The 27,351-nt window shown below is 46.3% G+C and overlaps 2 protein-coding genes across 8 annotated transcripts in view; one reads left to right on the plus strand and one right to left on the minus strand.

The window, feature by feature from the left end:
* Positions 1-6,526: 6,526 nt before the first annotated feature.
* LCMT1 (leucine carboxyl methyltransferase 1) lies at positions 6,527-26,825 on the minus strand. Its single transcript, XM_062614777.1, has 11 exons — positions 26,722-26,825; positions 25,373-25,464; positions 24,741-24,862; positions 23,233-23,309; positions 22,500-22,561; positions 14,340-14,442; positions 12,395-12,515; positions 11,542-11,643; positions 11,035-11,126; positions 8,962-9,059; positions 6,527-7,448 (listed from the first exon to the last, which is right to left on the minus strand). The coding sequence occupies exons 1-11, from the start codon at positions 26,817-26,819 to the stop codon at positions 7,426-7,428; spliced, it is 990 nt and encodes a 329-aa protein (XP_062470761.1). The 5' UTR covers positions 26,820-26,825; the 3' UTR covers positions 6,527-7,425.
* Positions 26,826-27,035: 210 nt separating this feature from the next.
* Positions 27,036-27,351, plus strand: part of ARHGAP17 (Rho GTPase activating protein 17) — a 44,412-nt gene continuing 44,096 nt past the window's right edge. For 5 of the 7 annotated variants that reach the window (XM_062614773.1, XM_062614771.1, XM_062614772.1 and 2 more), the window contains exon 1: positions 27,039-27,184. In XM_062614773.1, coding sequence (XP_062470757.1) covers positions 27,132-27,184 — 53 coding nt within the window. In that variant the 5' untranslated portion in view covers positions 27,039-27,131. Of the gene's footprint in view, positions 27,185-27,351 lie in introns of all 7 variants that reach the window. The other 2 variants (XM_062614770.1, XM_062614776.1) reach the window with 2 other exon arrangements.

The raw sequence follows: 27,351 nt of genomic DNA on the forward strand, positions 1-27,351 counted from the left end.
GCTCCTCAAGTGCCTGTATCCCTCTCACTCTCAATTGAAGAGAGCTGGTGAAAGTGCCAAGGGATCTGGGTGCTGGCAGTGTTCAAGACCAGGTTGGATGGGGCTTGGAGCAAGCTGCTCTCATGGAAGGTGTCCCTGCCTGTGGCAGGGGTTGGAGCTGAATGAGCTTTAAGGTCCCTTCAACCCAAACCATGCCATGATGCTATGGCCCACCAGCACCTTTGAAACCTGATGTTGACCAAACACTTACAACCTTCCAAAGCCCCAGTGCACCCAGTAAGGGATCACTGCCCCGAAAGCCAGATCCAAGCCACAGCAGAGGCCGTGGAGCTGGGAGTCACCACCACAGGCAATGGGCATGGTGGTACAGACACACGGTCTCCGTGGCGCAGAGGATACAGCTCATCCCACAGGGGATGAGCCCTGCAGCTCTTCACCTTGAGCAATCACCCGCAGTGGCTGGTGTTTGTGGTGGGTAATTAAGGATTGGGTTTATAGATGGTTTTTCCCCTCTCGTAAGCAAGGGTAAAGAACAGCACGGGTGGTTTATGGTGTTTTCACAGGACACTGGGGACTGGAAGGAAATTTCCACTTGCCTGTCCCAGGGAGGCCTGTTGCTGGCCACACAGCGGACAAACACCAGGCTGGAGCTATGGAGAATCCAGGCACCTCTAAATGAGCCCCTGTCAGCTCATTTCTCCTGCTGAGTGCTTGCTTCCTATAGACAAAAGGTTATAGAAATCACAGGAATATGGAGAGGGAAGGCAGGGGTCGGTGAGGCTTTGGGGCTCCTCTTTGAACCCCTTATGTGGAACTATGGAACAGGAAAATACCTGAGTCACTGTCAGCTGGAGCCAGTTTCCAATGGGTTCATCGAATCCATCCATCCCCGGGTCCCGCAGCACAACCAGACGGGGGTTCCGTTGAGAGGGACTTTAATTCAGGCAAAAGGAATCCAGATTTCATTTGTTTGTCAGGGTATTTATTATGAGAGATTAATGTAACACATTTCCACATTTCATCTGGTGCTTCCTACCCGCAGCTCTCAAAGTGCTGGAGGAGTGATGCTGGCACCGTGTCAGGGCACCAGGAGGGGGCTGAGCTGCCCCATGTCACCAGGCAGCAGCACTGGGCATGGGGATGTGCCCTGGGAGCCAGCCCATGGCTCTGCCCCTCCTTGGCCAGGCCAACAGCAGGAGAACAGCTGCTTCCAGATGCTGATGCCACGTACATGGTGATGAATGCGGCCGATGGCAATGCCACTGTGCCTGGACCACGGCTGTTCAGGCTGCTCATGGTGACTCCAAGCAGAGCAACAGCTTCAGAAGGTCACAAGCCAAAAGTGAGGATTACCCCCATGTCCTTGGCTTTTAAACATTTACTGTCATTGTCTGCGGAGCAGGGACGTTTGCCTGAGACTTCCATAGGAAATGCTCCGTGTTCAGGCAACAAAGGAATTCATTACGGATAACCAAGCACAGGGCAGGGACCCCTTCCACTGGAGCAGCTTGCTCCAAGCCCCTGTGTCCAACCTGGCCTTGAACACTGCCAGGGATGGGGCAGCCACAGCTTCTCTGGGCACCCTGTGCCAGCGCCTCAGCACCCTCACAGGGAAGAGCTTCTGCCTAAGAGCTCATCCCAGTCTCCCCTCTGGCAGGTTAAAGCCATTCCCCTTGGCCTGTCCCTATGTGCCCATTTACAAAGCCCCTCTCCAGCTTTCCTGCAGCCCCTTCAGGCACTGGAGCTGCTCTCAGGTCTCCCCTTCAGGAGCCTTCTCTTCTCCAGGCTGACCCAGCCCAGCTTTCCCACCCTGCAGCTCTCAAGCACAACACATGTTCCATACTGGACTGCTACAGACCCATTTTAAGCTCCATCTTCCTCCTATGGCACCTGGAGAAGGCGCTCCTCCAGCACCCATCTCCTGTTGAGAGGCACCACGAACATGCAAAGCAAACAACCCTGCGCTCAGCACCCTTTGCCCCTCCTGGATAAGATTAAATACTTGGCACTAAGGTTTGCTCAGTGAGCGGCAGAGAAACTCCGCTGGGGGAAAGGCGTGGGGATGAGCAGGGATAAATCTGCTCATATTAGCAGACACTTATTTTTGTCCTTGTTTGTGCTTGCACCGATTTGTTAAATGAGTGACAACAGCAACTGTGTCAATTGGGAAAGGAAACGGTGGCACAAAACAAGCAACAGCGCTGAGAAATCCCTCTTAGGAACGGCAGGGAACAGCTCCCATGTCCATCTCCCTGGGTGGGAAAGCCACAACACCCCTGTTTTACCCAACACCCACTCCCCACGCATTTCATTCTGTTTCTCCTTGCTTCACCCTGCAGATCTGCGGCGCTACAGTTGCTTTTCCGTAGGAACCATAGCACCCAAACTCCAAAAGCACTCAGACACTTAAGAGCATCTCCAGGTGCCATTAACATCTATGAACACTGAAGTGCAGGACTGGAGCAGATGTGGACTCTCTGCTGACCCAGTGCAGGTACATTTCACAGGACAGAGGTCCCACTGGGGTCTATACAAGCAATCACAAAGGATTTCAGTGCTGCACAATGGGGTTGCTTCGAGGAGAGACCTCAGCATCCGTGGTCAGCTCTTTTAATAAGCCATAAAAGCAAAGGCAACTCATTTGACACTGCCTTATCTTGCCAGTGTTTACCTTGGAGCTCCAGAGCCCGAGGGATTACACAACTGTTGCTGAATGAGGACCTGCAGAAGTATTTGCAGCTCGTAGCAGTACCACGGGTGAGCTGACCTCTGCCCCCTTATAGAGCCTATCTTGCAGAATGACTTCACCTCCGATCGCTACCATCCTGCTCCAGTGCAGATGGAAAATTCCAAGGGTTCTCCACACACTTACCATTGTCTGCTGGAAAACAGGGACAGACTCAGGGCAGTTCTGGGGATCGAGAAGGGAAAATACGGGATGAAGCCACACTCAAAACCTTAAATTTGGCACTTAACGTTAAAAGCCAGCAAGCTCTCAAAGGAAGGGATGCTCCCGCTCTCAGGCAGCTCACACACGTGCACATCTTCCCAGCCACCCCGCACTTGGCTCCCTGTGACTATCCCATAAGGCTGACAACAAGGGAACATTTCCTGCCTCAATATCCACATTTCCCTTTACCCCAGCAGCACAGACCTCAAAACCTTTGTAAGCATGAAATGAGGAACTGGTAACGCTGCAGAGAAGCTTGAAATGGTGTGTGCTAAACCAGCAGCTGCTTTTCAGTCAGGTCCTAGAGCCAGATAATCCCTGTAAGGAACTAAATGATTGAATTTTCTAGAAGGGGACTAGTTTTATCCATCTTTTGAGCAGGCAATGCTCAGACACGGGTAATGTAGATGGAACACAGGCACAATGAAGTGTAATCATCTGAACTGTGGTTGAAGCTTGGACAGAGCGAGGACCAACACACAGGGCTCAGCATGGAGCAGATCAGAGGATGTTCTTGTACCTGACAGAACAGTTTGTGACAGCAGCTCAACGGCAGGCAAGGACCACGCTCGGCTCCCTCCCTTTGCCATGGCAACTGGGCATCCTCATCCTGCAGATGCTTCACAACTGCAGGCAAGGGGAGAAGCAGAGGACTAACAGCACCTTCCTTCATGGACAGCAAGCATGACCAGACGTGTTACCCACCTTTCCTGGTTGACCTTCCTTCCTGGCCCCCAGCTCCATCTCCCACCTTGCAGTCAGAATGCAGCAGAAGGACAGGAAGGAGATAGAACTTTTTAGGTGCTCCACAACTCACTTGCAACAGAGAGGAACATCACAGGCTCTGCGCTGCAGGAGACTCGAAGGAGAACTTTTTCCATGGATGACATCAAATCTCCTGCTGTTACTGTATGTACAGACATAGAAACTATATTCAGTGGGAAAGAGGAAACTTGTTCAAGTACTTTCAAGTGATCTGCAGCAGAATGGCACAGGTATGGCTGTGACACACAGACCAGAGCTTGATGCAAGGCCAATATGGGATATACCAGTAGCAAAGCAGACAGTGCTGTGCCCTTACTCACAGGTACCGGGAGGCAGGGTCAGGCTAAACCCTTGGAGCATCAGAAGATGCTGCCAGAGGGGCAGGAGGTTGCAAAGGGAATGCTCGAGCTCCATAGCTGGAACAATGCCTCCCATCTTACAGTTCATTCAAGCTTAAATGACTTTCCTTTTCCCCTTTAAACAAAGGATTGCAGGGATGAATTCTCCTGCACTGTCAGTACCAATAAACCAGGCAAAAGTTTGGGCTGGGAAGAGGAGAGGCATTTGCCTGCAGCAGAGAGATTTGCCATGCAGCTCAGTGGAGCCGCGGCTGACAAGCGCAGTCACACAAAGCACAGCAAGCAGCAGGCAAAGGCCACCTCTCCTGGCTAGAAAACCTCTCTCAGCCTTCTACTTTGCAGCCAAGCAGCGTTGTTCAGCAGCACCAGGCACTCTCAGACCCGAACACTCCCTGAATTGAGGCGAAGATTGATTTCAGTTGGTGTAATCACAGGAACCAGACTGCCCACACGGGCTGCCAGGGACCACAAACCCCTTTCATCCTGGTGTAACCCTGGAGCACAAGGTGACCTACTTCCTCCACCACTGCTGCCACCAGTCTCCTGAAGAGCTCTTGCAGGAATGGTTCCCCATCTCCTAGGTGGGTGCTCATCCATTTAGCTGAACGGATGCAAGACAGACTCATCTAGAGGAAGAGCAAACAGGGCACCATCGTGCCTTCCATCCCACAGCCCCGGCTCTGCTCCTGTGCCACATCCTTCAGTGCTTCCCTCAGACGAACAAATTATACAGGGACCTAAAATAGAAATTGATGAGCAGCAATTCCAGCAGCATCTGCCTCATGCTGGCAGAGACATCATTTCCCAACACAGACAGGATTAAACTATGACAGAGATGACAACAAAAGCAACTGACAGAGCACAGGACCATCTCCTGCAGCGAGCCACATTCAAGGCCCATTGATATGACAAATTCAACAGCTCAAAGGTTGCATCTCAGATGTCAGCTGCTTCAAAGGGAACAGATTTGTTCCCGAGCAGGTAAGACCACAGCTCCCCCTCATAAAGAAGCCCAAGAGGGGTTTTGCCAAAATTAAACTGATAGTAGAGATGGGCTTTAACACTACTAAATCAAATGTATTCATCTTACTGAAAAGGAATCAGCAGGGTAGTCTTGCTGCCACAGAACAAGCATTAGTCACTGCACTAGACTCCTGCAGTGCAGAGGGTGTTACAGGGCTTCTGGTTTGTTGGTGGGTTTTCAGTTTCTTTAATCCCTTGTTCTTACTAACAGAGAGATTAACTGTCAAGTAACATGTCAAACTTGGCTATGAGCACATCTGTGACATTACACATTGTCTTGTTTCTCTCATCTTCATATTTAAGCACCTTTGACTCAGCTATTTCAGACAGTTTCTGCATGCTAATTGAAATCAAGAGGTTTTTCAGGACACCATGTCCCATAAGTGCTCATGCAGCACCCAACAGAGGTGATGCCAATGCCAGCAAGTCAGATCAGAGCTGTTTGTGGACAGAGATCAAGGAGCAGAATATCAAAGGCAGCAGGGCAGAGCAGCTGCACAGCGGGACTGAGAAATATTCAAACACTCTTGTGTTTTATGTAAGCACAGTGTGAAACCAGAAGGCAAACCCAGAAGCTGCAGGCCACTGAATGCAGCAGGATAACTGCCCCTGCTTCCAAGAACCTGTCTGCTCCCAGTCCAGGGAGCAGGCAACTGCGTGGGAAAGCACCCAGAGGCAACCCCTGCAGTCCCTGGTCACAGATGCTGTGCTCAGGAAGGCACTTGGATGGTAAGGTGTAAAAATGAAACCTGCCCTCCTGGCCTCCTGCATCTGCACAGAGAAAGGCTCAACGCTACTGCAGATACAGCCTGCACGCACCTCTTCATGGAAGAGGGGTGCAGGTAAGCCCAAACATCTCAAACGTGCAGGCATCAGCATACCATTGATATTGTTATCTAGGAAGCAAAGGTTATAAGCTCCTTTCATAACTGCACAGTCCATCCCTTCCCTTTGGGGACACAGAGCTTGTGTGAACACTCTGCAGAGACCGAGCAGATCATCAACCAAATACTGTATTTCTGAGCCCTGGCATTCAAGAAACCAGCTTGATACAAAGGTGACAGCAGGAGGCCTGTAGCTGCCAGTGACTAAACTCAGTGATGGAGAGGAGGGCAGTGCAGGGAAGGCTGTTTCCTTTTACTGCTTCTGTTCCTCTGCAATTATCACTGGCACTTCTGAGAATTCATTACTTCCTGGTATCTCAGTAATCCCCTTCCCACATCTCCAGTCCAAGCCCACGTCAACTATTTCCAAAGCCAGGTATTCCCACACCACAGAAAGTCACACACAGCATGAAAATTGTTGCTTATGCTTGCAACTGCTTTAGAAAGATACCCTTTTTGGCAAGGCTTTTGGTGAAAGAGGAAAAAAGGCAGTCACTAAAGCAGATACAAATAAGTAATTTCCAATGAGTAAGACACTGGGCAAATTATAAATACTAAACATTTATTGTTTTTCTCATAGGAAGGTTGCAAGATTCCATCTCAAACAATAGGGAAAGGTCTTTCACTGCTGTTGGGATTTTGTTTTGTTTAAGGGAAAAGAAGAATGAGAAACTGGTGTAAAGATACTACCAGAAGCAGTGCAAATTTAGAGTCATCTCTTTCTTACCTTCACCAGCCCAGTGTGAACTGCCAAGCTAAGCCCTTCCCAGTTAAATAAAGCCTACTTTCACATCACCCAGCTTCTTGTACATCACTGACCAAGACCCACACCTCCCCTTCTTCTTTCCGAACTACAGGAACACACCCAGTACAGTGAGAGCCCTGCAGCACCACTAAAGCCTGGAGAAAGCTGACACGGTGGCACTGCATAAAAATGAAACCTCCACATAATGAGAATGAACAGGATTTAACTTTCATGATCAGCCATGCACAGTGCAGAGATACCCAATAACGCAGCTCACCAGCGTGCGCTTTCCAGCTTCCTGTCACAAATACATTTTACACATCCACAAGAAGACAAAAAGAGGAAAATGGTATCATCCAGAACACTTCACTTCCAGTTTTAAACTAAGGAAGGCAAACTTTTAAACAGGAGTTACTGACATCTTATGGAAGTCCATCATTGTGTATCTGGGAAAGGGGGGAAAGTCTTGCCTGGTAACAATTGCTCCCAATGGGTGCCAACAGTCCATTAGAACTCCCAAAAGCCAACAGGGCAGTGACACCTGCAGCACCCATCACCTCCTGCACTGGCACTGCTTGCACAGAGGCCAGATGGAAGCTGGCACATGCAAAGTCCCATCATTTCTGTGATCTTGTCTCCAGCAGAAGGCAGAAGGCAGTCACTGTGGCTTCTGGGCTCAGCTTCCCTTCAGCAAGCCCATCAGAACGCGATGTTTGCAAGACCTGTTTGAGAAGGGGGTGTGGAGAAACAAGTGTTTAATCTTATCCTACAGGTACTTCACTACTATTAGGCCAGTGAGACATGGGAAGAAGGATGCTTTGAGAATTTCTGGGTTTTTTTTCAACTTAAAACACGAAGGAATCGGTGGGAGGGGAGGAAACAGGTTGAGCTGTACTTTTTTAGCCCTTTTCTGATTGTGATGCAGCAATTAATGTGAACAAGCCAATCTGAAGGAGTGCTGAAGCTCTTCGTGACAGAAGGAACACCACAGTGTCTGCCCATGACATTTAAAAAGTGAAAGCTGGGGAAAGTACCATTAAAGAGGGCAGTGAATTCACACTGGATAAAGGAAAGCCGCTTTAGATTAAGGCACAGCCATGCATTAGACATGTGATTACCTCCTTTGAGATCTGTCTTTTCTGACTTCTAAGGTACACTGTAACACAACCTCAATACCCCAAATTGTCCTAAACATTCCTCTCATCACAGCAAAGAATAATGCTGGAGTTCCCAGAAATACTGGCTGCTATGAGCTGGGGAACATTTTGGCCTTAGCTCCTCTAGTTCTGTATTACAGGCATCACCTTTTAGCTGTAAGAAATCAAACGAAACCCCATTTCTGCGGCTCAACACTATCAAAGCTGTGGATTCAGGCAGGCAGAGACCACAAGCTCACATCTCGATTACAGCAGGCTATTGAAGATCTAGTTTTACCAGCTGTATCAGACGCTTTGCCGCTGCACAGCTTCAGCCAATTACATCTATCCCATTTGCTCAGGAGCACACAATAGAATTTGTTCCTGAATATTGCTCTGTCAGGAGCAAGGGAAGGGCAGAGAAGGAGAAGAGGAAGGGATAAAATGGTGGGCAGAGAATTTTTCTAGAAAGCCTAAAGTCCCTGAAATTGCAGACAGAAATAAAGCTAAAACTGAGCCTGCAACAGAGTTGTCTTTCTTATTTGGACAAAGAAGGGCTGGAGACACCCATCCTTTGCCTGAACCATGATCTCGAGGGAATTTTCTCCCCCAGGTGAAAGGAGCACAGAAAACCTGAAGTCCCAAGTGGATGTAAATGGGGCCAGTGCAGAAGAAGACTGGGCTAAGGAATGCAGATTTATTTTTACGTTGTCAGGACACCATGATTTCATATACTGTGTGCCCATATGGTGCTTTACATGCCTGGGATTTGTAAACCTCTCAATTAGCACTGATAGTATAAAGCAGGCAGTTATTTATGGTAACCCATACGGCATCTTTCAGTGTGAGGATTCTAACTCCCCTCTACTGCATGGGCTTCCTGCTGGGCAACTCAGATGCCTTACACAAACCCTCAAAAGGCTGTGGAGAAACAGCCACGAGACACCCCTTGGGAGGTGTTCACAGCCCCAGTGACACAGCAGCAGACCCCGCTCCTGTGATGGGGCGCTTCTGTCACACATCTGGTGTGCATAGTCCCAGCCTTCCCACATCAGATCTCAGTGTGAAGGGTCACCTACTAGGCATTGAAGAACATTACCCAGATTGCTGCTGTCCTTTGAAGCCCAGCAGATGCAGTAGTGCTGCATTAGTTGTTCAAACAGCTCCTTTTCATCTAGGAATTCAAGTCCTTCTATCCTGTAGGAATAAAATACAAGTTGTGATGCCAGCTGGAGCCTCGGTACAGTTTTTAATGTATTCTTTCATGTGAAAACCAGGGTAAATAGGCAGTTACCCCTCTAGTAAATTAATACAGGTATTTGTCCACAGTGAAGATACCACTACTCCTTGCCTTTGTTGTCAATGAATGAAACAAGCAACCCACAAGATGTTTCCAACTTCTCAGCCCTGGAAATTCACGTCTGGGGACTAATATGTGTAACTTCTCACAAACCCCAGCACTTGTCTGCTAACCCCTTTTACTGCATGTACCTGATCTTGCTGGATGTAAGCAGACACACTAGTACATCGTAATGGAAGGAGATTTATCTTTACCAAAGGATTACAGTGAACAGTTGAAGATGGCATTTTCTCCAGACAATAACAAGTCCATATTATGTCTTGGAAGAGTGATGGGTACACCAGTGCCGTTCTAACAACTCTCCCACATGAGCTCATGATGAAGCACAAACCAAATGGCATATACAAGATCTGAGGATTTGTTTTCCTAAAATGGCTCCTGCCTAGGCTTCTTAAAGCAAGATCTTTGAATGTCTTCCACCAAACAAATGGGAGAACTTCTCCCAAGCTGTGCTTGCTTTAAAAAGTTTAACCTGGCACATTCCTCTCTTTCTCTCTACTTGAATACCAGAGTGCTTAATTCCCATGCTAAATACTTGGAAGGGCTGCTACTGGGGAGGTAAAGTGGGGCAAAAGTTCTTTACAGATGTGCACATGCTGCAGAAGGCCGCCTCTGTGAACACTTCCATAAACAGAAAGCATTATGTGCCTCATTAATACCAAGGGACAGAGTTTACGTAACCTATCTCTCAGCACCTGGAACAAGAGGAAGGAGCTGAACAGATCTAAGGTAGGCAAAAATGCTGCAAGAAAACAGCACAAGTTATGCCTCTCCACAAGTGCCACATGGTGCAGTCACACAGCCAGTGTTCCCATTTAAACAACCTATGACTTCCAGTCTCACCTGTTCAGTTCCCCGCTTTGAGAAATCCCCATATGTGAACACTTATTCTGACCAAGGTAACTGGTTTGGCTAATTCCAGCTATAGTTAATGAATGACCGAGTAATTCACACTTCACATTCTATAGCTCAGAAGTCACCCAATAAAAGCAGTTTCCCCCTCTTTAGCTTTTCTTTAATGCAAAAAACTTTGTAAAATCCATGGAGATTAATGTTACAACAGCCTTTGGTTATACCCTCTGTGTACTAAGCTCTGTCTGCAGACCCAGCAGCCTAGCTCCTGAAGATGGTATGAATGGAAGATGCATCCATCTGTTGAGAAATAATCACACCACGCTGTTGGGCACACTTCTCCTCCCTCTCCCTCTTTGCCTGCACAGTAAACCAGGTCACAGCTCTACATTACTGCCCTGCCTTGGCTCATTACCTAAATATGCTGCCAAGAAAGAAGGGAGGGAAGATCAGGCCTGGCCATTTTCCACTCGTAGTGAAAATGCAAACAGATAAGTAGTCTCACCCAGGCCTGGAGCAAAGACCTGGATGTCATCTCCCTTGGGGACATGAAAAGTGGCTGCCTGTTCCGAGTCTATTTTAGGACTCCACTGCACGCATCTAGTGTTGTGGAGGCTGGATATCCACAAGAACCACCTTAGGTGCTTTACAAACACAGCATTTCTGTAGTATCTTTTAGCTGCAAACTGCTGTCATAAGATGCTTTAGATCACACCCAAATAAATCATGAGCACTGCCAGTCTACTCCTGGCAGCAATAACCCCCTGGATCATTAATGCTGCTCCAGGCATTAGCCTTCAGGCTCTGCAGAGCTCCACTCAGATATGTTGTCTACTTAGCATCTGCACAGAGCCTCCACTCCGTTATAGCAGGGGATCCCGTACTACATATCAATGTGAAACTACCTTGGAAATGGCATCTGAAGATGACTTTTGGCTGCAAGCAAGCTATCAGTAATACCTTTTGACATCGGCCTGTGGCAAAAAGCTGTACACTTTCATCATATCAATGGCATGTGCAGTTTCCCAGCCATTTAGCAGCAATCGTTCCCTCTGTGAAGTAAACAAGCAGCACAGTTTTCAGACAACTCAAGGAAAAATGCCAGAGAACAGTTTTTTCCCTAAGGATTTTCTATGCCGTCTGCCTGACCTGTTTTTTGAAGAGCTCTTACACTCTTTTCTAAGCATGTGCTGTTAACCTCTGTGCAGAGAGGACAGTGGGATAGATGGAGCTGTGTTGTGATCTACTGCAGTTCTTGTACAGTTATCAAACAAAGTGATAACAGGAAACCATGGCACTGATTACAGGGAACCGTGTAAGGGGGATGGGAAAGGATTTCAGCAGGTAGCAGCTGCTCCACCAACCCTGCTTTGGCCATTGCTCTGAGCCTCTGCACACACAGAGGAAGAAGTTGCAGACAGGTTAAGTTTGATATCAAACACACACAAAGCTCTGTGCCCCTTTTACCTGAGAGTCTAAGGACTTGCAGACCTCCACCCCAGCCAGGTTACACTGTCGTCTCTGCAGGTTCTCAATCATGATCTGTCCAAACCGGTCTGTCATGTTCACCTCAGGTAGAGAAGGAGACAAAAGTGTTCCCCCTTCCGAAAAGAATGTAATCCCAGTGAAAAGCAGTAACTTGGTTAAACTCTTGAATTGTCCACGTCACAAAATGTACAGGATAACATTAAAGTAAGCTTCGTGTTCTTACACCAGGTCTCATTTCCCACTGCCACAATCTCCTCAGCTACCTCAGGTTTACAAGTTGAGTGCTAGTTTAATTGGCGACAATGCTGCCACTGGGACTTGGGCACTGAAAACTGACTCTGCTTCAAGTTGCTGACAACTTGGTTCAGCTCTCCAGCAGTGATTTACAGCTTGGAAGATCCTGTTTCTAATTCCTGGAGCCACCTACTTCCCCCCAAGCAGCATTTACTTCCATAGAGAGAAGCTGAGTTCACGCTGATGTGATTTTTGCTCCCCTTTGGCAAAGAACACGGAGAGGCAATTATGTAATGTTACATACTCACATCCGACATTCAGCACCATTTCTTCTTCCTCTGTCTTAGTTAAACCAATATTCTGTGGTTTTTTCCACATATGGATTAAGTCTCAACTACTTCGGCTCAACATAATCCAGAAATTGTCTTTCAGAATAGCTCTATATTGCATACAATGAGCTTCCCCATCTCCAAGGTAAAACACATGACAGCAGAAACTGCTCTCTCTACAAAAGGACATGGCCCACTCTTGTTTCACACACAGAACTCCCACTCTTGATGACAATAACTCAGGTCTAAAAGTGCCAGTTTTGTTTTACCTGCTCATAGTTGATGAACATCGCCACTGGGAAGGTGCTGGCTGCCCACTTCAGGAGGCTCGCAGACTGCTGTGGGGTCATGTAAACCAGCACACACTCTGCTACCAGCAGCGTTGGCAAACTTGGAAACAAAACACAGGAGAACTATTTCTAGCAAAAGAACAAGTAAAATCTATAAAGAATTATAAGCAAAGTAATTTTATGTTCCCAAAATCGCTTAAAAGAACTACCCTTTTTATGAACTACACATTTAAGACTGAATAAAATCACTTCAATTGACCAGAACTGGGTTTTCTGTCAGGCAATGAATTAACCACAGCGAACTCCTGGGGTTACAACACAGAGACTTTGGGAAACAATTTCCCCATAGTCAGCCACACTACTGAGGAACATGTATTCTCCAAGTCTTCTCTGAGCTGTGCGCATGAACTGAAGTGCATATTGAAAGTCATGCTGCAGAAGAACTGTTCCCTGTATACACGATGTGCTCTCTTTCAGGGATCAGTTAAATTAGGAATAAAAATGGAAAAAGTTTTCTCTTGAAAGAAGTTCCATGAAGAATTTTAATTAGACAAAAGTGTTCAGTATCTGCAAAATAAGCTCCACTTTATTATCTAGCAAAATGCAATCTACAGTTTGCACATTGCCTCTTCCCCCTCCATCCACAGAGAAAGAAAAATAGACATCTATACGAGTAGTTTTGCTCAGAATTATGGAGTTTTCTTTTAATTGCTAGAATGAACAGGAAAAAAAAAGTCACTAGAAGCAGGAGAAATCCCACAAGGAGCAGCAATGTAGGCAAGCAAGGCAAGATTTCAGAGGATGGAAGTGTAAAGATTTAAATGGCAATTTGATGCATTCTGCTTGCCCATATGCTCTCTCCCACCCAGCCAGATAGCTGCTATTTATATATCTTATATTTGAAAGGTATGTCCATCATCCACTCTAAAAACTTAAATCTTGCCCCTTCCAGAAACCTAATGCCTGAACAATAAACCCCCAGGTATTAGCTTCTGGAGTTCAATTCTCAAAAGACACCATGGCAATCACTTGTCAAAGGTGGAGGGAACAACAGGGGGGTTAAGTGGAGGCAACAGAAAATAATTACAAAGATAAAACTCTGAAATAATTGAAGACTGACAGAATTATTCTTCATTTTAGCAGCTGAGCTCCCAGAAATCTTGACTCATACAGCTCATGGGGTGGAACATGCTCGCTGCTTTAGGTACTGCCCATCACTCAGCGATGAAACTAAATGCAACTGAACCAACTCTTTCAAAAGGCAATTTATGACATTTGGATACATTTCTAGTTAGAGATTCCCCTTGAATAACTTGCAATTCTATTGACTAAATTTCAACCTAATTCAAGCAAGGGGTAACTCTTTGAGAGATTTCTAAAAGAGTTGATTCATGAAGTAGAGAAAGACAACTCATGTGAGCTCTGAGGCAGAAAATGGCTGTTGAGGGAACTCATCCCCTTCAGGGCAAGGGATGGGGAAAGCAAGAAGGAATCACAGCTTCCTGCTCTTCAACAAGAGCTTGAACTCATGCGAAAGGATCACAGACCCCAAAGAGAACCAGCTACAAGGAGCTCATTCACAGAAGCCATGCTTCACTCCCCACAGTGCTTTAAGAACAAGGAGCAAACAGCTCTGCAATGTTTGATCTTCCCAGGAAGGAAGAAAATGCAGTTTGCAGAACAGGCTATACAAGGAACAACCCTGCTTCAGCCGTGGAGCTCTGGAACAGTCCCGGCAGTGCCAGCAGGCTCCAGGAGGTGTCTGCACAATTCCTACTGCTCCAGGGGCTCAGGAAAAGGTAACCATGGAAATGGCATAATGAGCACTGGATGCAGCTACTGCATGCCCAAGCCTGACTTGACTCGCTTCATGAGTACTTTCCATGAGCCCTCATAAACCCCCCGAAAGTGAAGATAACCTTACTGTACATCCAGGTTATGCTTCTTTAGCTTTTCCTCCAGCTCTGATGAGAAACGGAGGTCTGCTCCTTGTATGGAATATCGACTGGAGTCCAGGCTGTGAGAGTCTGCAAGTTGAAAGTGTTGAAAGACTAAAGGTTACAAACAGGAAGGAAAGTGAAATTAGCAACTAAGAATTACACAGGAACACATGAATCTGAAGTGAAGGTTTGATCTGTCATACCCAGCATCAACAGCAAACCCTTCTTTCTAGAACACTAACTGCCCTTCTACCTGCCTGCTGTGGTTTACAGATGGTGATATATCAGCATCAGACTCTGCCACAAGCCTCCTCCTTCACTCGGCAGCCACTCTAATGCAGATGGGTTATCCCACCCGTTACCATGGTTTCAAGGAATGCAGAGAGAAGAAAAATGTGAAGATTAAAGGTGTGGGGAGTTGTTTTGATTGTAAAGTCTTTTTAAATGACCCAGTGTATGTACATGAGGAACTACATTTAAAAAAGTATATAAATTCCTGAAAAACTAAGCAAGAGTAACAATGTTCCAAACAATAGACACAGCTATATCAGTTAATGATACAGACAGATATATACGAGTATTAGACAGATTTTGGTGCCAAAAGAAGTTACCATTTAGCTTTTTTGTATGCTCTAGCAATGGTATTTAGTGGGGAGTCCAGTTAGAAAAGGTATTCTGAGAAACAAATATTCACCTTGGGCTACAACAGGCAGCAAGCTCCTGCAAATGCTTTCCAACATGGAGGAGGAACTAACACTAAAGTCAAAAGATGCTTTGCCATCCTAGAAGAACTGGAAGGAAGCCAGCAGCAACACGAGCATCTTGCCATCAATAATTCTGACAACCAGTTGCAATGCATTGCAGTCGATGAGCCCAGCCCCCATACAAAAGCACTTTGCACGTGCAGCATCAAACCCACTTAAAAACAAAGTTCTGCAGGAATAGATCATTGTTCTTTCATGCTTCAACTTTACTAGAGTGAAGCCATTAGGACAAAATAGCACAAAGCTTCCTCTCTTACCATACAAGGGTAACAGAGCAAGAGATAAAATAAGCTAAGCACTGAAAAACCCCACGGTGAGAGTTTGAAGTGGCAAATCCATATATGCCTGCAGTGGCAGGCTTGGGATCAGCTGCAGCCAAACACAGCTCCTGAATGGTAACACAGGAGCAGGTGACAAGAGCTACATGAAGAGACCCAGAGAAGCCAAGAGGCTGAGGAGGCAGAATGAAAGGGTTTCCATTGCAGGAGAGGAAACAAAAGAGGAAAGAAAACATTAGGGGTGGAGGGGAAAAGGCAACTTCTTAACTGAAGCAGTGCTTCAAAGTGGGGGAGATGCATCTCCATTTAGTTTTCAAGTGACCAACTGAAAACAGCACTAGGAAGTGACAACAGCATCTTTCCAGCAACGTTTTTGACCAGAGAGGGGAACCAGAACTGTTCATAGAGAGTTACAGGAGGAAAAAAAAAAAAAGAGAAAAAGGGAAAAAAGTTGTGCGGCAAATGATTCAACATTTTGAGTCAAGGCTTTTTTCCATGTGCATGTTCTGTAATAGCTTTACTACTTCCCACTCCCTTCTATTTCAGTTATTACATCAAGGCCATGATAATGGCATCAAAAAAAAGCCACACAAGAACCCTTCACCACACACTGGAAAGTATTTATATAGTGGTTGGTTCGGTGTCCAGAGAGAGCACACGGTGAGCATCAGCACCACGATTAGCATGAAATGAATGCAATCTTCTTGTCCAGCTTCACTGACCTGGCCACACAAACACATTCATTATAACCAGAAATAAACAACAGGTTTTAAGTGATCCAGTAACAGCAGTAGTACAGACACTTCAGCAGTAGAACTGAATGTCTCCTGCTCGCACCACGTTGATTCAAGCATTTTTATCACTGAAGAACAGGAAGGAGCAGGTTAGAAAACCACTCTCCAAAAGCAATCACCATTCCTACCATTGGTTTCAATAAGCCTGTGATACATGAACAAGCCACAGAACTTCTGTTATGCTCTGACGTGGTGGGAGAGGGGACAGCCAAAGGAAGCAACCTGGAGATCCTCAGCACCAAGCTGTGCAGCCCAGTAGATAGACAGCTGGAGATGGAGGTTGTAGACAAGTGAACATAAGCAGCCATGCAGCCATAGCCTGGTTATTCAAAGTTAACTACTGGGGAGAAACCAACCCAATACCAGAGTGGAACAGGTTTCCTTAAGGATGATTTGGTTCAGTGGAAATAGTCTTCAAGCCTTAAAGCCAAATATATTCATGCCTTAACACAGGAGTTCCTGCAGCTGAAAGGCCAAGAAAGCTGACGAGGAACAGATTGTCTCCTCTCTTCAGAAGCCTTTCACTCCAAATACAATCACTTCACTCCCATTCCCAGTATCCGGCTGCCTGGTTCCCCTCCTCTGGTCCATTCAAACAGAATGTACTTGTTCCTCCACACATTTTGCTGCCAGCTTCCCTCGACTCTCCATTGATGGTTGTTGGCAAACACGAGCACAGATAGTACTGAGGCAGAGCAGCACACGCAGTACACACAAGCTGATACAATTGCTAAAAATTGTACACTTTACACATCTCTGAAAGCACCTCATTTAATACTTCCAGAATTCGTAGATTTTAACATTTATAATCCACACTTTTCTCTTGAAGGAAATGTGAGGGGAAAATACGGAATTTACACTAGTCAATTTTAAAAAGCAAGGAGAGGCGCAAGGACAAAAAGCAAGAGCAAAGAGTTTAAGCTAAGCCTCCTCCAAACTTCCTTGTAAGATTTCCTGCTAGCTTCCACCTTTAGCCTGCACATGGCATTAAAAATACCCTTTTATAGCTAAAGTCAAAGAGATGACACCTAACTAGACAAATAACTTGAAGATTTTAAAAGTCTTTTAAAAGACAACAGCTCCATCACTTCACACTCAATAGCAGCCATTCATTGCAAGACTGCTGAGAGCTGGAGTTGCTGTTGCTCCCAGCCTGGAGGCTGAAAGTCGAAGTACAGCCATAAACATCTCAGAAAATGATGTACTGGCACACGATATGGCACCAATTTCTACTTTATTGCAGAGCTTGATGCTCTAGGAATGAAACATTGAAAACATGCTGCCACCCTGACTGAGCAGCGCTGGTACAAGTGTGTTCTACAATACCTGTCCCTAAAGAGCAGCTGGAGGGAGAAAGCAAGTTTTGGCCTGGTAACACAGGCACGTGGTCTCCATTGATTTCTTCTTATGAACAAGAAGTTTCTTTTAACTGAATCAATTCCTCTGCTGTTAAAACCTTACCTGTTTTTCTCACTGCAGTCTCACCCCTCTGAAGGTATCTGCCACAGGGACCTCGGCAGAGAGGAGAGCCCTGCACACTCCAGCAGATCTGTGCTGCCAGGAGCGCTGCTGCCTTACCTCCTGGCTGGGATGGAGACCCTCCCATGCTGCACTAACATGTACGTCAAGGCCACCGTGGTGTGACTCGGGCCAACTGCCCTAACACTGGGATACAAGCAACATTTCGTGGCTTAATCCATTGAATAGCCCACATTCAAAGCACTAATTCCAACCCAGGCGCCAATACTTCATGTTGGTTTTTAGCAAAGTTAGTCATGATGCTCTTTTCTAAAGCATGGAGCTACCTTATGGTTCTGTGATGCTCACACTCAGCACGTTCAGCTATGTGCAAAGTTTCTCCCTTGTACTTGTCTGAAATGAGGGTTTGAGAAATACCAGATTCCAATTTCATTTAAGAAATACAAGGGAGGGGAGAAGAGGCTGCCCCGAGAAGCTGTGGCTGCCCCATCCCTAGCAGTGTTCAAGGGAGCTTGGAGCAAGCTGCTCTAGTGGAAGGTGTCCCTGCCTGTGGCAGGGGGTTGGAACTGGATGGGCTTTAAGGTCCCTTCCAACCCAAACCAGGCTGGGGTTCTACCAGTGAAAGAGAGCAAGCAAATGAGCCCCACTGCTTCAGCCCACCCCCTCTGCTCAACAGAGACTCTCAGCTGAGGTGCACGCTCCTGTTATCTGTGCGAAACGCAGCAGAGAAGGTTTTGCTCTGCTCATACCACCTGGATGAGTGTTTTCCATGACTCTTGGCATAGAAATAACAATACAAGTGTTCCAAATTTAGACATCATTTTGGTAACTGAAGAGTAGCAGCAGTTATTTATAGTTGCCTTCTGACCTGCCTGCAATAAAGTTTTTCTCCACAAAAACATGCCAGTAAATGTTGATTTACAGCGGCCCTGAGTCACTCACCTGCTACCTTAACACACCTGCTGAAGCAGCACTACATAACCCATCACAGGAGCAGGAAGCAGTGTTTCCTCTGCTACAAGAATCCAGTGAAACAATTTCCTGGAGCTTTTCCAAGAGACAGCATGCAGGATGCTATTGACTCAAACCGATTTCATTAGGATTTTCATCCTAAGGTATCTTTAGCAGCCTTACAAGCAACCAGCCCATACAACCTATTCTGCAACTCACAGCCACGATAAAGTCTTACTCAGGTTGTTTAACTACAATATCAGAACAGGGTACGTGTCAAAACACAAAGGCATTTAGCTTGTATTGCACATGCAGGATCATCCCCAAGGCCAGTTGCCAACACCCCTGGGCACTGTCACAGGCAAGCTTGGAAATGTTGTGAAAAGGAAGTTCAACCAACCAACTGGACTAGATGGGGCAGGAAGCACTGAATGGCACTGAAAGGTAATAGCTCATTAAAGCATAATTAGCACCTGCAAGGTAGCAGAGGTGGAGTGCTACATTCCCAGCAGTGACTGCACCATAAACCAGATAGTGCCGTTGAACTTTGAAAACTATTTAACCTGATATAGCCACAGCCATGTCAAATCACTGCACAGATTCCCTGCTCTCCCTTGGAGACCTCACACTTCCTAGAAAATGCCAAAGCTGTTCAATGACAAGTGTCATTTTCTTGCATTCAAGGGCAGAGGCCACAGATACCCACCCTTGAATTGCAAGCCATGCTGTCACTGCTTTGGGTAAAGGGCAAGGAGGAAGCAGATGTTGTCCTGAAGCTGATGAAGGTGTCTATTAGCACTAGCCTCATGAAATGAAAACATTTAGTGTGAGAAGAAAAGCAGGACGAGAACAAAGAGTGATATCCATCGATACTAAAACTCAAATCCCAAAGCATCTAAGCAAATTATTCCTGATACACAAGAGAGCAATGTGGAACCATCCCTTGCAGTGTTCAAGGCCAGGCTGGACAGGCTTGGAGCAACCTGCTCTAGTGGAAGAAATCCCTGCTCGTGGCAGGGGTTGGAACTGGATGAGCTTTAAGGTGCCTTCCAACCCAAACCATTCGATAATTCTGTGAACTGATTTGGCAGAGGGAGAGGCCAGGACAATCTCACGTCCAAACCAACAGAAATAAGGAACGTTCCCCTACCTGGAAATGCTGCTTCCTTATGCCCCACTACGCTTCCTAAGACAGGAGGCATTCCCAGGACACTGCATTAGTCTAAGAGCTGTATCAGGTCAGACCAAAGGTCCCCCTACTTTGGCATCCTGCCTCTCCCAGATGCCAACAGCAGCTACCTAGGGAAAAGACAGAGCACAAACATGTGCTGCTAATCCTGGGGTCTATGCTGTTTCCTATCTTTTTTCTTAGAATCCTTACATTTGGATCTGGATTTCTGTCCCATTACTGAGCCACTGTTTTCACCTATCTATTTATTCCAATACCCAGATCTTGTATGGGGGCAGCAACATTCATCCAGCATTGACAGTCTCATTTACATGTGAGGCACCAACTATTTTTTCCACCCATGTGCATCACTTGATATTAATCCACATGGAATTTATCACCAACTCACTAAAAAACAGGATTCTTCCACAGTTCTTCACCACTCTGAAGAGTTGGGACTTGCCAACGAGCTGCCACTCACTGATCACTCCACTTTCCTAATTATTTCTTGGTGTTGAACAACAACATATCCTTAAGCACAGATCTCCATCTCCCTCCATAATGAGAATTAACAGCATATGCCTAACCTCCATCCCCAGCTCTTTATCCATATGAGAACCATTCCTTCCCCCTGCAAAAACCATGCAACTTCTTTGGCACACTTTGGTAAGTGATGCTGCCAAAACACATTTCTTAAATTCAAGCACTGATTAATTGGATGTCCTTCCCCAATATATCTGTTGACTCTCGGAGAACTCCAATAGGTTTGTGAGGCATAACTTACCTTGTCAAAAGCCACGTGGGCTCGTTCTCAACACATTATATTACTCCTGTGCTCCACTAAGTCTGTCTGTTAGAGTTTCTACTCATTTGTCCAGTAGAGATATCAGTCCTACTGGCTTGGAGTTCCCTAGATTTCTCCTGCAGCCCATCTGAGCCACAGCCACAACCTTCCAGTTCTCAGGTCCTAAGTTTTAAAACAAGAAGGTATATACCAGTTAGTAGCTGAGTGAATCCATAGTCAAGTTCCTTTAGATATGTAAGAAATCTCTATTCATCTGACTATTTATCTACTTATTCCACAGCCTCTTCTTGTGGCACTTCCATATGAAGCAGTTCCATTAATATGCCCTTACAAGATAGTTCCCACATGGATTTCACTTGAACTGACCTGTGGTTGTTGAGTGCCACTTCAAACTGGGATTCCACAACACACTCCCACCAGCTCCAAGTTATCTGACAAGATGTTACATCCCAAAGATCTCAGTGTAGTAAAGCCTACATCAGCCTGCTTACTGTAAAATTGCTACCCTAGGGTACTTAAAACCCAGCACTGAGAAAGAACAAGAGAAACAGCTTTAGAAAAATAAGCCACTGATATGTCAATTGCTGTTGGCTGCTGCAACTTGCTATTAATAGCTTCTGATTACAACACACCACTGCAACTTGATAACTTGGCAGTTGTTTTGCTGTACTACACGTATCTACAGCTGTTCAGCAGCACAAATACTATCAAACCCTTCTGATCGACCTTGTAGTGATGTGTTTTTAACAGTGCTAGCAGAGCAGATCTCATTGTATATAAGAGACATGTCATAAGAAGGTTTCCCGGCTGAAACACAGTGGTTCTTAAGAGCAGTTTTAATGAGATGGGGCACAGGGCTTTCATCTTTTGAGACCTGAATGCATGATGAGAATTCTGCCACTCAGATGACATCTAAAAGGTTGGTAGGTTAAGAGCCTCTAATATGAAGCAATAAAATGTGCATAATTTGCATTAAAATGCACAAACAAGTCAGTGCGTGGCAGTACTCCGATCCAAGTTAAAGCACAAAGAGCTGTGGGGTGAAGCACCTACACCTTGCCCCCAGAAGCACCTCCTCACTCTTTGCACTCTTCCTCACTCTTTGGAAGGCTCTTTCAAGCCCCCCAGACCCTGAGCTAGAATCATGCTTATTAAAAGCACCTATACATGTGATCATATCAGGACACAAAACATTGCTGGCTCTGCTTTAAGGTCACATCTGCTAACACAAGTTAATTGGTATGGTAGACACAGATAATCACAGTTCCTCCTAAAGGGTCCAAAGCAGCTACTACAGTGCCCAAATAGCAGATACTGCACTAAAAACATTACTCAACAGAACCCAGGATTTCTTCCACAAGTAAAGATGTTTTCAAGTTACAGTCCTGGCTCAAACACAATGAGGCTAAAGCCAAGATAGGTCAAGCATACTCCACAATGTCCTCTTACTACTAAAATGAAACAGGTGGCTCTGGTTCCTGAGGATGGACTCTGCAGGCTCTTTCTTCTGTGAAGACTGCTAAATTTAAAGACTTGTGCTCTTAATGAGACAGAAGAGAGAAGAAAACACTCCATAGATATTTTAATCCAGTACACATGACTATCAGTAGCACTTTCCTTTTTCTGTGGCAGAAAAGAAAACCTAACTTAAGCTATATAGAAGAGAGAAAAAACCCCAACAACTTTCTGGCAGACTAAAACCCCTTCAAGAGAAGACATCTCTAATATGTCACAGAACAAATGGGCAAGAGTCTGTAAGAGAAGAAAGAAGCTTCTCTTCCCTCCCAATTCTCTGTCCAAACACATTTCAAACATTAAAAGCCTGCCCACATAGCAGAACAAAATGATCAGAAAAGTTTTAAAAGTGCTGCAGAACACTGCAGACTTCTTTTTAGGATGACTCACCTATTAGAAGAGAGTCCCCTGAATGGGATTCCATAATTGGTTTTGACAGGGGAGGTTTTGATCTGTGGGAAGAAGGAAGAAGCATCTCTGAGCAGTTAAGCTGGTTTAACAGTGTGAATACAATTTGATTTTTTTAACATATAAATGCGTGTGTGTGTGTGTGTGTGTGTGTGTTAAAAACAGACAAGAGATACCTCTGCCCTCTACTGGAAACACAAACGTCTGCAAGTTCGACTTACTACTAAGTTGCAGTTGAGTTTTAGAACCAATGACTCAAGTTCTGAGGCAACCTATCAAGAGGATTCCTGACACTCTCTCCAAGCATCCTCCATAAGCCCTCATGTATTAGTTCAAACAGAATATGCCTGTATCACATCAGCTATCCCACCTCTCTAACTGAACATCAGGTCTGGGAATTTACTACTGTCGCCAACAGTAAGAGAAGATGAATTAATGGCCTCTAATCATTGTGAGGCTTCCCCTGCCCATTCTATTTTACATAATTAAGAGTAATGCCTACTTGCCTCCCTAAAGCTTCCACATATCAGCTTCTACAGTGGGGAACAGTGGATGCAGAGCCACACGTATGACTTGCCTGTATAATGAAACCTCCATTCTAAAATGAGTTTCCCAGAAGAGAGCTGAAGTAATTAATTGTAGCTTGCCACTCCTGGCATTTTGCTGAATGACACTCGGTTTCACACAGCTAAATTCAGGCTTACACCATACTTACTTGATGTGATGTATTTTTCTTGCAACTATCATTGGAAAATCCACTTCAAAATATTTTCTAGGGAGAAGATTTTCATCCTGCGAATTGGAGAGAAACCCTAGAATTAGGGACATCCAAGTTTCACATGCACATGACAAGATATAACCTCCTTAAGTCCTGAACAATTCTGGTCTAGTTTACACTGGCATTGGTAACAGTAGTGTAACAATGTCCCACAGCTTAAAAACCCCACTAAAACCACAAAAACAGTTGAGAGGCATCAGAATGCGCTCTAAGCATTAAAGATATTATTTAGCTTTTTATGCAATGCAGCAATCCTAGACACCAGATCACTGGAACAACGTATTCCAACAATGTACTATCAGGATCTAGAAGAGCACAGCAACAGGAAACTATTACAACATTTACCATGCAGCCTCAGTATATTCTTCTAAGAAGGGAACCAGGAACATTTTGCACAGGTTTACACAGAAAGTGACCACATTCCACAACCTGTCCTCAAACAGACATCCAGACTAAACACACATCAGTACTCCTCTGCTACAAAGAAAGGGAAAACCTCTTCATTTCACATTGTCACTATCTGACACCCTGATGGATAAACTGTGCCAAGTTTCTCCCTATGCAGCAATCCTTTTGTGATGGATTTGCACTGCAAGTTCTAGCTTGTCAACCTCATGAATTTCTAAACAGGAGATTGAATCAGCCAGAACACTGAAGCGTTCAGTTAACTGGGTCCCATCTTCTGTATGTTAATGACACCACACCTCTTCACAAGGAGAAAGAATTGGAACTAGAGGCCCCGCTTTAGCTTTTAAAATCACTGCTACAGAAAGTTAATAAAACTGTGTAGTGACAGCTTTCATAGGAATGCAGGTAAGAAAAAAGCTTCACCTCTCAGAAACAAAGTCATTCTTTTTTCCCTTCTATTGAAGGAAATATAATGGACTGTGACTGAGCAAAAGGCATCTAGCTGCCTTGGACTTTCTTCCAGACATCAAATGAAGAGATGTAAATGCTAATGAGAAGGTAACTAGAGGTGTGTGCAGTCAAATGATACTATCAGATAGTATTGGAGTAATCTGCATTTTTATGAGTTAATAAACACAGAGAGACATATGTATATTTACATATATAAATTCACATTTACATACATAAAGTAACATTTAAAATCGAGCTTCTACAAACCTATACTTTGGTACCTTATTCCTGCTTTAATATAGGGTAAGACAGGCAAAGGTGCCATCAAGCTCTGCTCCTGGAAGTCCACTAGAGGTCAGCTTCCTGTCACAGACTTTTTGGTAAATAACAGTGAAAACTGCACCGAGATTTAAAGGTACCTAAATTAATCCCAAGCAAGACCAGACGTGAGGAAAGACACAGCCTGGCTGCATTACTCCTTGCCCTACTACAGAACGTAACACCAACAAGCCCTCACAGAAGAGTACTCCAGGCTTCCACACAGATCCTTGTGTGCAGCCCAGCTCAATACTCCCAAGTGTCATTACCTTCAATCTCCAGAACAAGGTGTCCATGCCAGCCCCCAGATTTACAATCTGACAGTTGCATTCTGTCTTCTTCAGGAAAGCTTTAATCAGGTAACTGACTCCATGGACACGGGCGTAATAGCCTGTTAACAGCAGCAGGAAACAAGGTTTGGTTTTCATTACTGTTTTCACTTAGCACTTGATGATTAACACTTGTTAAGATTTTTAGGTAGCCTTTTAAAAATGGCTTTTCTTAGGAAGAATAATGCATTCTTTAACACACCTAAAAGGTTTGTTTGATTTTAATTATTAACAACATCTGATGTACTGATAAATCAAGATTCCTTCCAATAAAAGTTTTAGCCAAGTTTCACCTGGAACTGAGCAGAACAATTTTAGCTGGGGAGCACAATCTGCAGAGACACACCCCAATGTCCTGGGTCAAAACAACACTTCTGATTGCTTTGTAAGGATTTCTGCACCCTGAGGCACAGAAAGACGTTCCATTAAGAACACAGAAAGCAAAGAAGAGTTTTGATTCAAATTTCCTATGCTCCACGATACCCAGTACAGAAAGGTTTTGCCAGGTGCTCTTCCAGAGCAATTAAGAACACATTTGAACAATCTTCATTCACATTCACATGCCAACTTGCCTCTATTGATTTCAGGTGCTTTTCTTTCTTTGGCTTGTCTCACAAAATACTGGATGTAAGGGTCCTTCCAGTAGCCAACACTTACAGCAAACCTGTCCAGCAGAGGGGGAAAATGAGAGAATTAGGAAATAAGGCCACTGAGATTTACAGTAAAAGATACACACAGGCTGAAGAGGTCACTCTCTGGCCTGGGAGAGTACATGGAGAGACAGGTTACAACAATCTGCAGAATCAAACAGAATCCCAGACTGGTTTGGGATGGAAGGGACCTTAAAGCTCATCCAGCTCCAACCCCTGCCATGGGCAGGGACACCTTCCACTAGAGCAGCTTGCTCCAAGCCCCTGTGTCCAACCTGGCCTTGAGCACTGCCAGGGATGGGGCAGCCACAGCTTCTCTGGGCACCCTGTGCCAGTGCCTCAGCACCCTCACAATAACACACGGGACTACTTCAATTAAGAAGTTACATAAAGCATAGTTAACTTTTTAGCTATTGCTACATTAAACAAGCAACTTTTCAATGGCCTCTGCGCTATTGGATGAACTTCTGCAGGCACAGAACCTAATCTCAAATGTTTCCTCCTTGAGGGCCAGCAAACACAGGAATTGTCTGCCCACAGCTCTACAGAGCACACGCAAACTGCACTTTAGTCATACCCCTCACCACGCTATGAGCTGTTTGCCCTAGTTCCAGAGCTTCTGGAGACCACTTTAACCCAGACAACAGTGCTATTTCATTCTAGCAGAACTCACTGGCCTTACGGCTGATTTGAAAGGGCAAACTCTCGAAAACAAACACAACCACCCAACAATCTGCTGCTACCCCAGTAACAAAAGGATGGGACAAAAGGCAGCAATAACAGAAGGGAGCTTCACACCCATGAACAGCAGAGCAGCAGAACCGACCCCCTCTCCCAGCCCAGCCTGCAGAGAAGGAGAAGCAAAGAACTGGGGAAAATATCACGGGATATTAACCAAGATATCAAACATGACTGAAGTTCCCGACCCCGCTATCAGCACCACGCACGCTGCCCTACAAACAGGCTCTAAGTCGGAAGCCGGGCCGTGTTCTAGAGCAGGGGCAGGACTGTCCGGAGCAGCCCTGCGGGCTAAACCCGAGCCAGGCCACGCTCTCGCAGTGGAACGCCACTGTGTTCCGAGGTTTATCCCCCCAGCGGCTCGGGCCCCGGTGCGGGCACAGGCCACCGGACACCCTCCCGCAGCCAACGGGCTCTTCCCCCTTTCCTCCAGCCCCCCCTTATCCGGGAGCCGGCCCGCCCTCCGCCTGCTCTCAGTCCCCCGCAGCACCGTCTTAGCGGTGCCGGAGGACGTCGCCCCAAAACACCGCTACCGTTTGCAGACGGACGCATCCTCGCACGTCCCCCGGACCGCCTCGTCCGCCTCGTCGATGCCGGTGGAGGCCAGACCGTCACAGGCAGTGGCCGCCATGGAGCGCGCGATGACGCGGCCTGACCGGAGCAGGGCCCGGTACTGTGCGCTCCGGGAGGACGGGTCCTGGCGTAGCCGCCGCTCCTGAAGCGGCGGCAGCAGCAGCAGCGGGCGGATGAGCCTCCCTCCCGCTGCAGCCCTCCAACATCCGGGCTCCGGGCGGGACATCCGGGTTTCCTCCCGCAGGGCAACCCGGGCCGGAAGTGACGGCGCGTTGCGGAGTGGGCGGGGCGGCGGCCGGGCCGGGCGGTGTGGCGGCGGCGGCGGCGGAGCGGCAGGAGCCCGGCGGGAGGCCGGGGAGCGGCCGCCGCCATGAAGAAGCAGTTCAACCGCATGAAGCAGCTGGCCAACCAGACCGTGGGCAGGTGGGCGCCGGGGTCTGGCGGCCGGGCTGGGGCTCGGGTGGCGGCTCCGGGGAGCGGGCGGAGGCCGCCCGCAATCTCGGTCGCTTCTCGGGGTGGGGAGGGCACCGGGCACGGCGGGGCCTGTGGCGGGGAAAGCTTCTGTCTACCTGGGGAAGGGCGGAGGATCC

Source organism: Pezoporus occidentalis, unplaced genomic scaffold, assembly GCF_034315485.1.
Source record: "Pezoporus occidentalis ecotype Australia unplaced genomic scaffold, CSIRO_AGI_Poc_V1 ctg178, whole genome shotgun sequence".
NCBI lineage: Eukaryota > Metazoa > Chordata > Aves > Psittaciformes > Psittacidae > Pezoporus > Pezoporus occidentalis.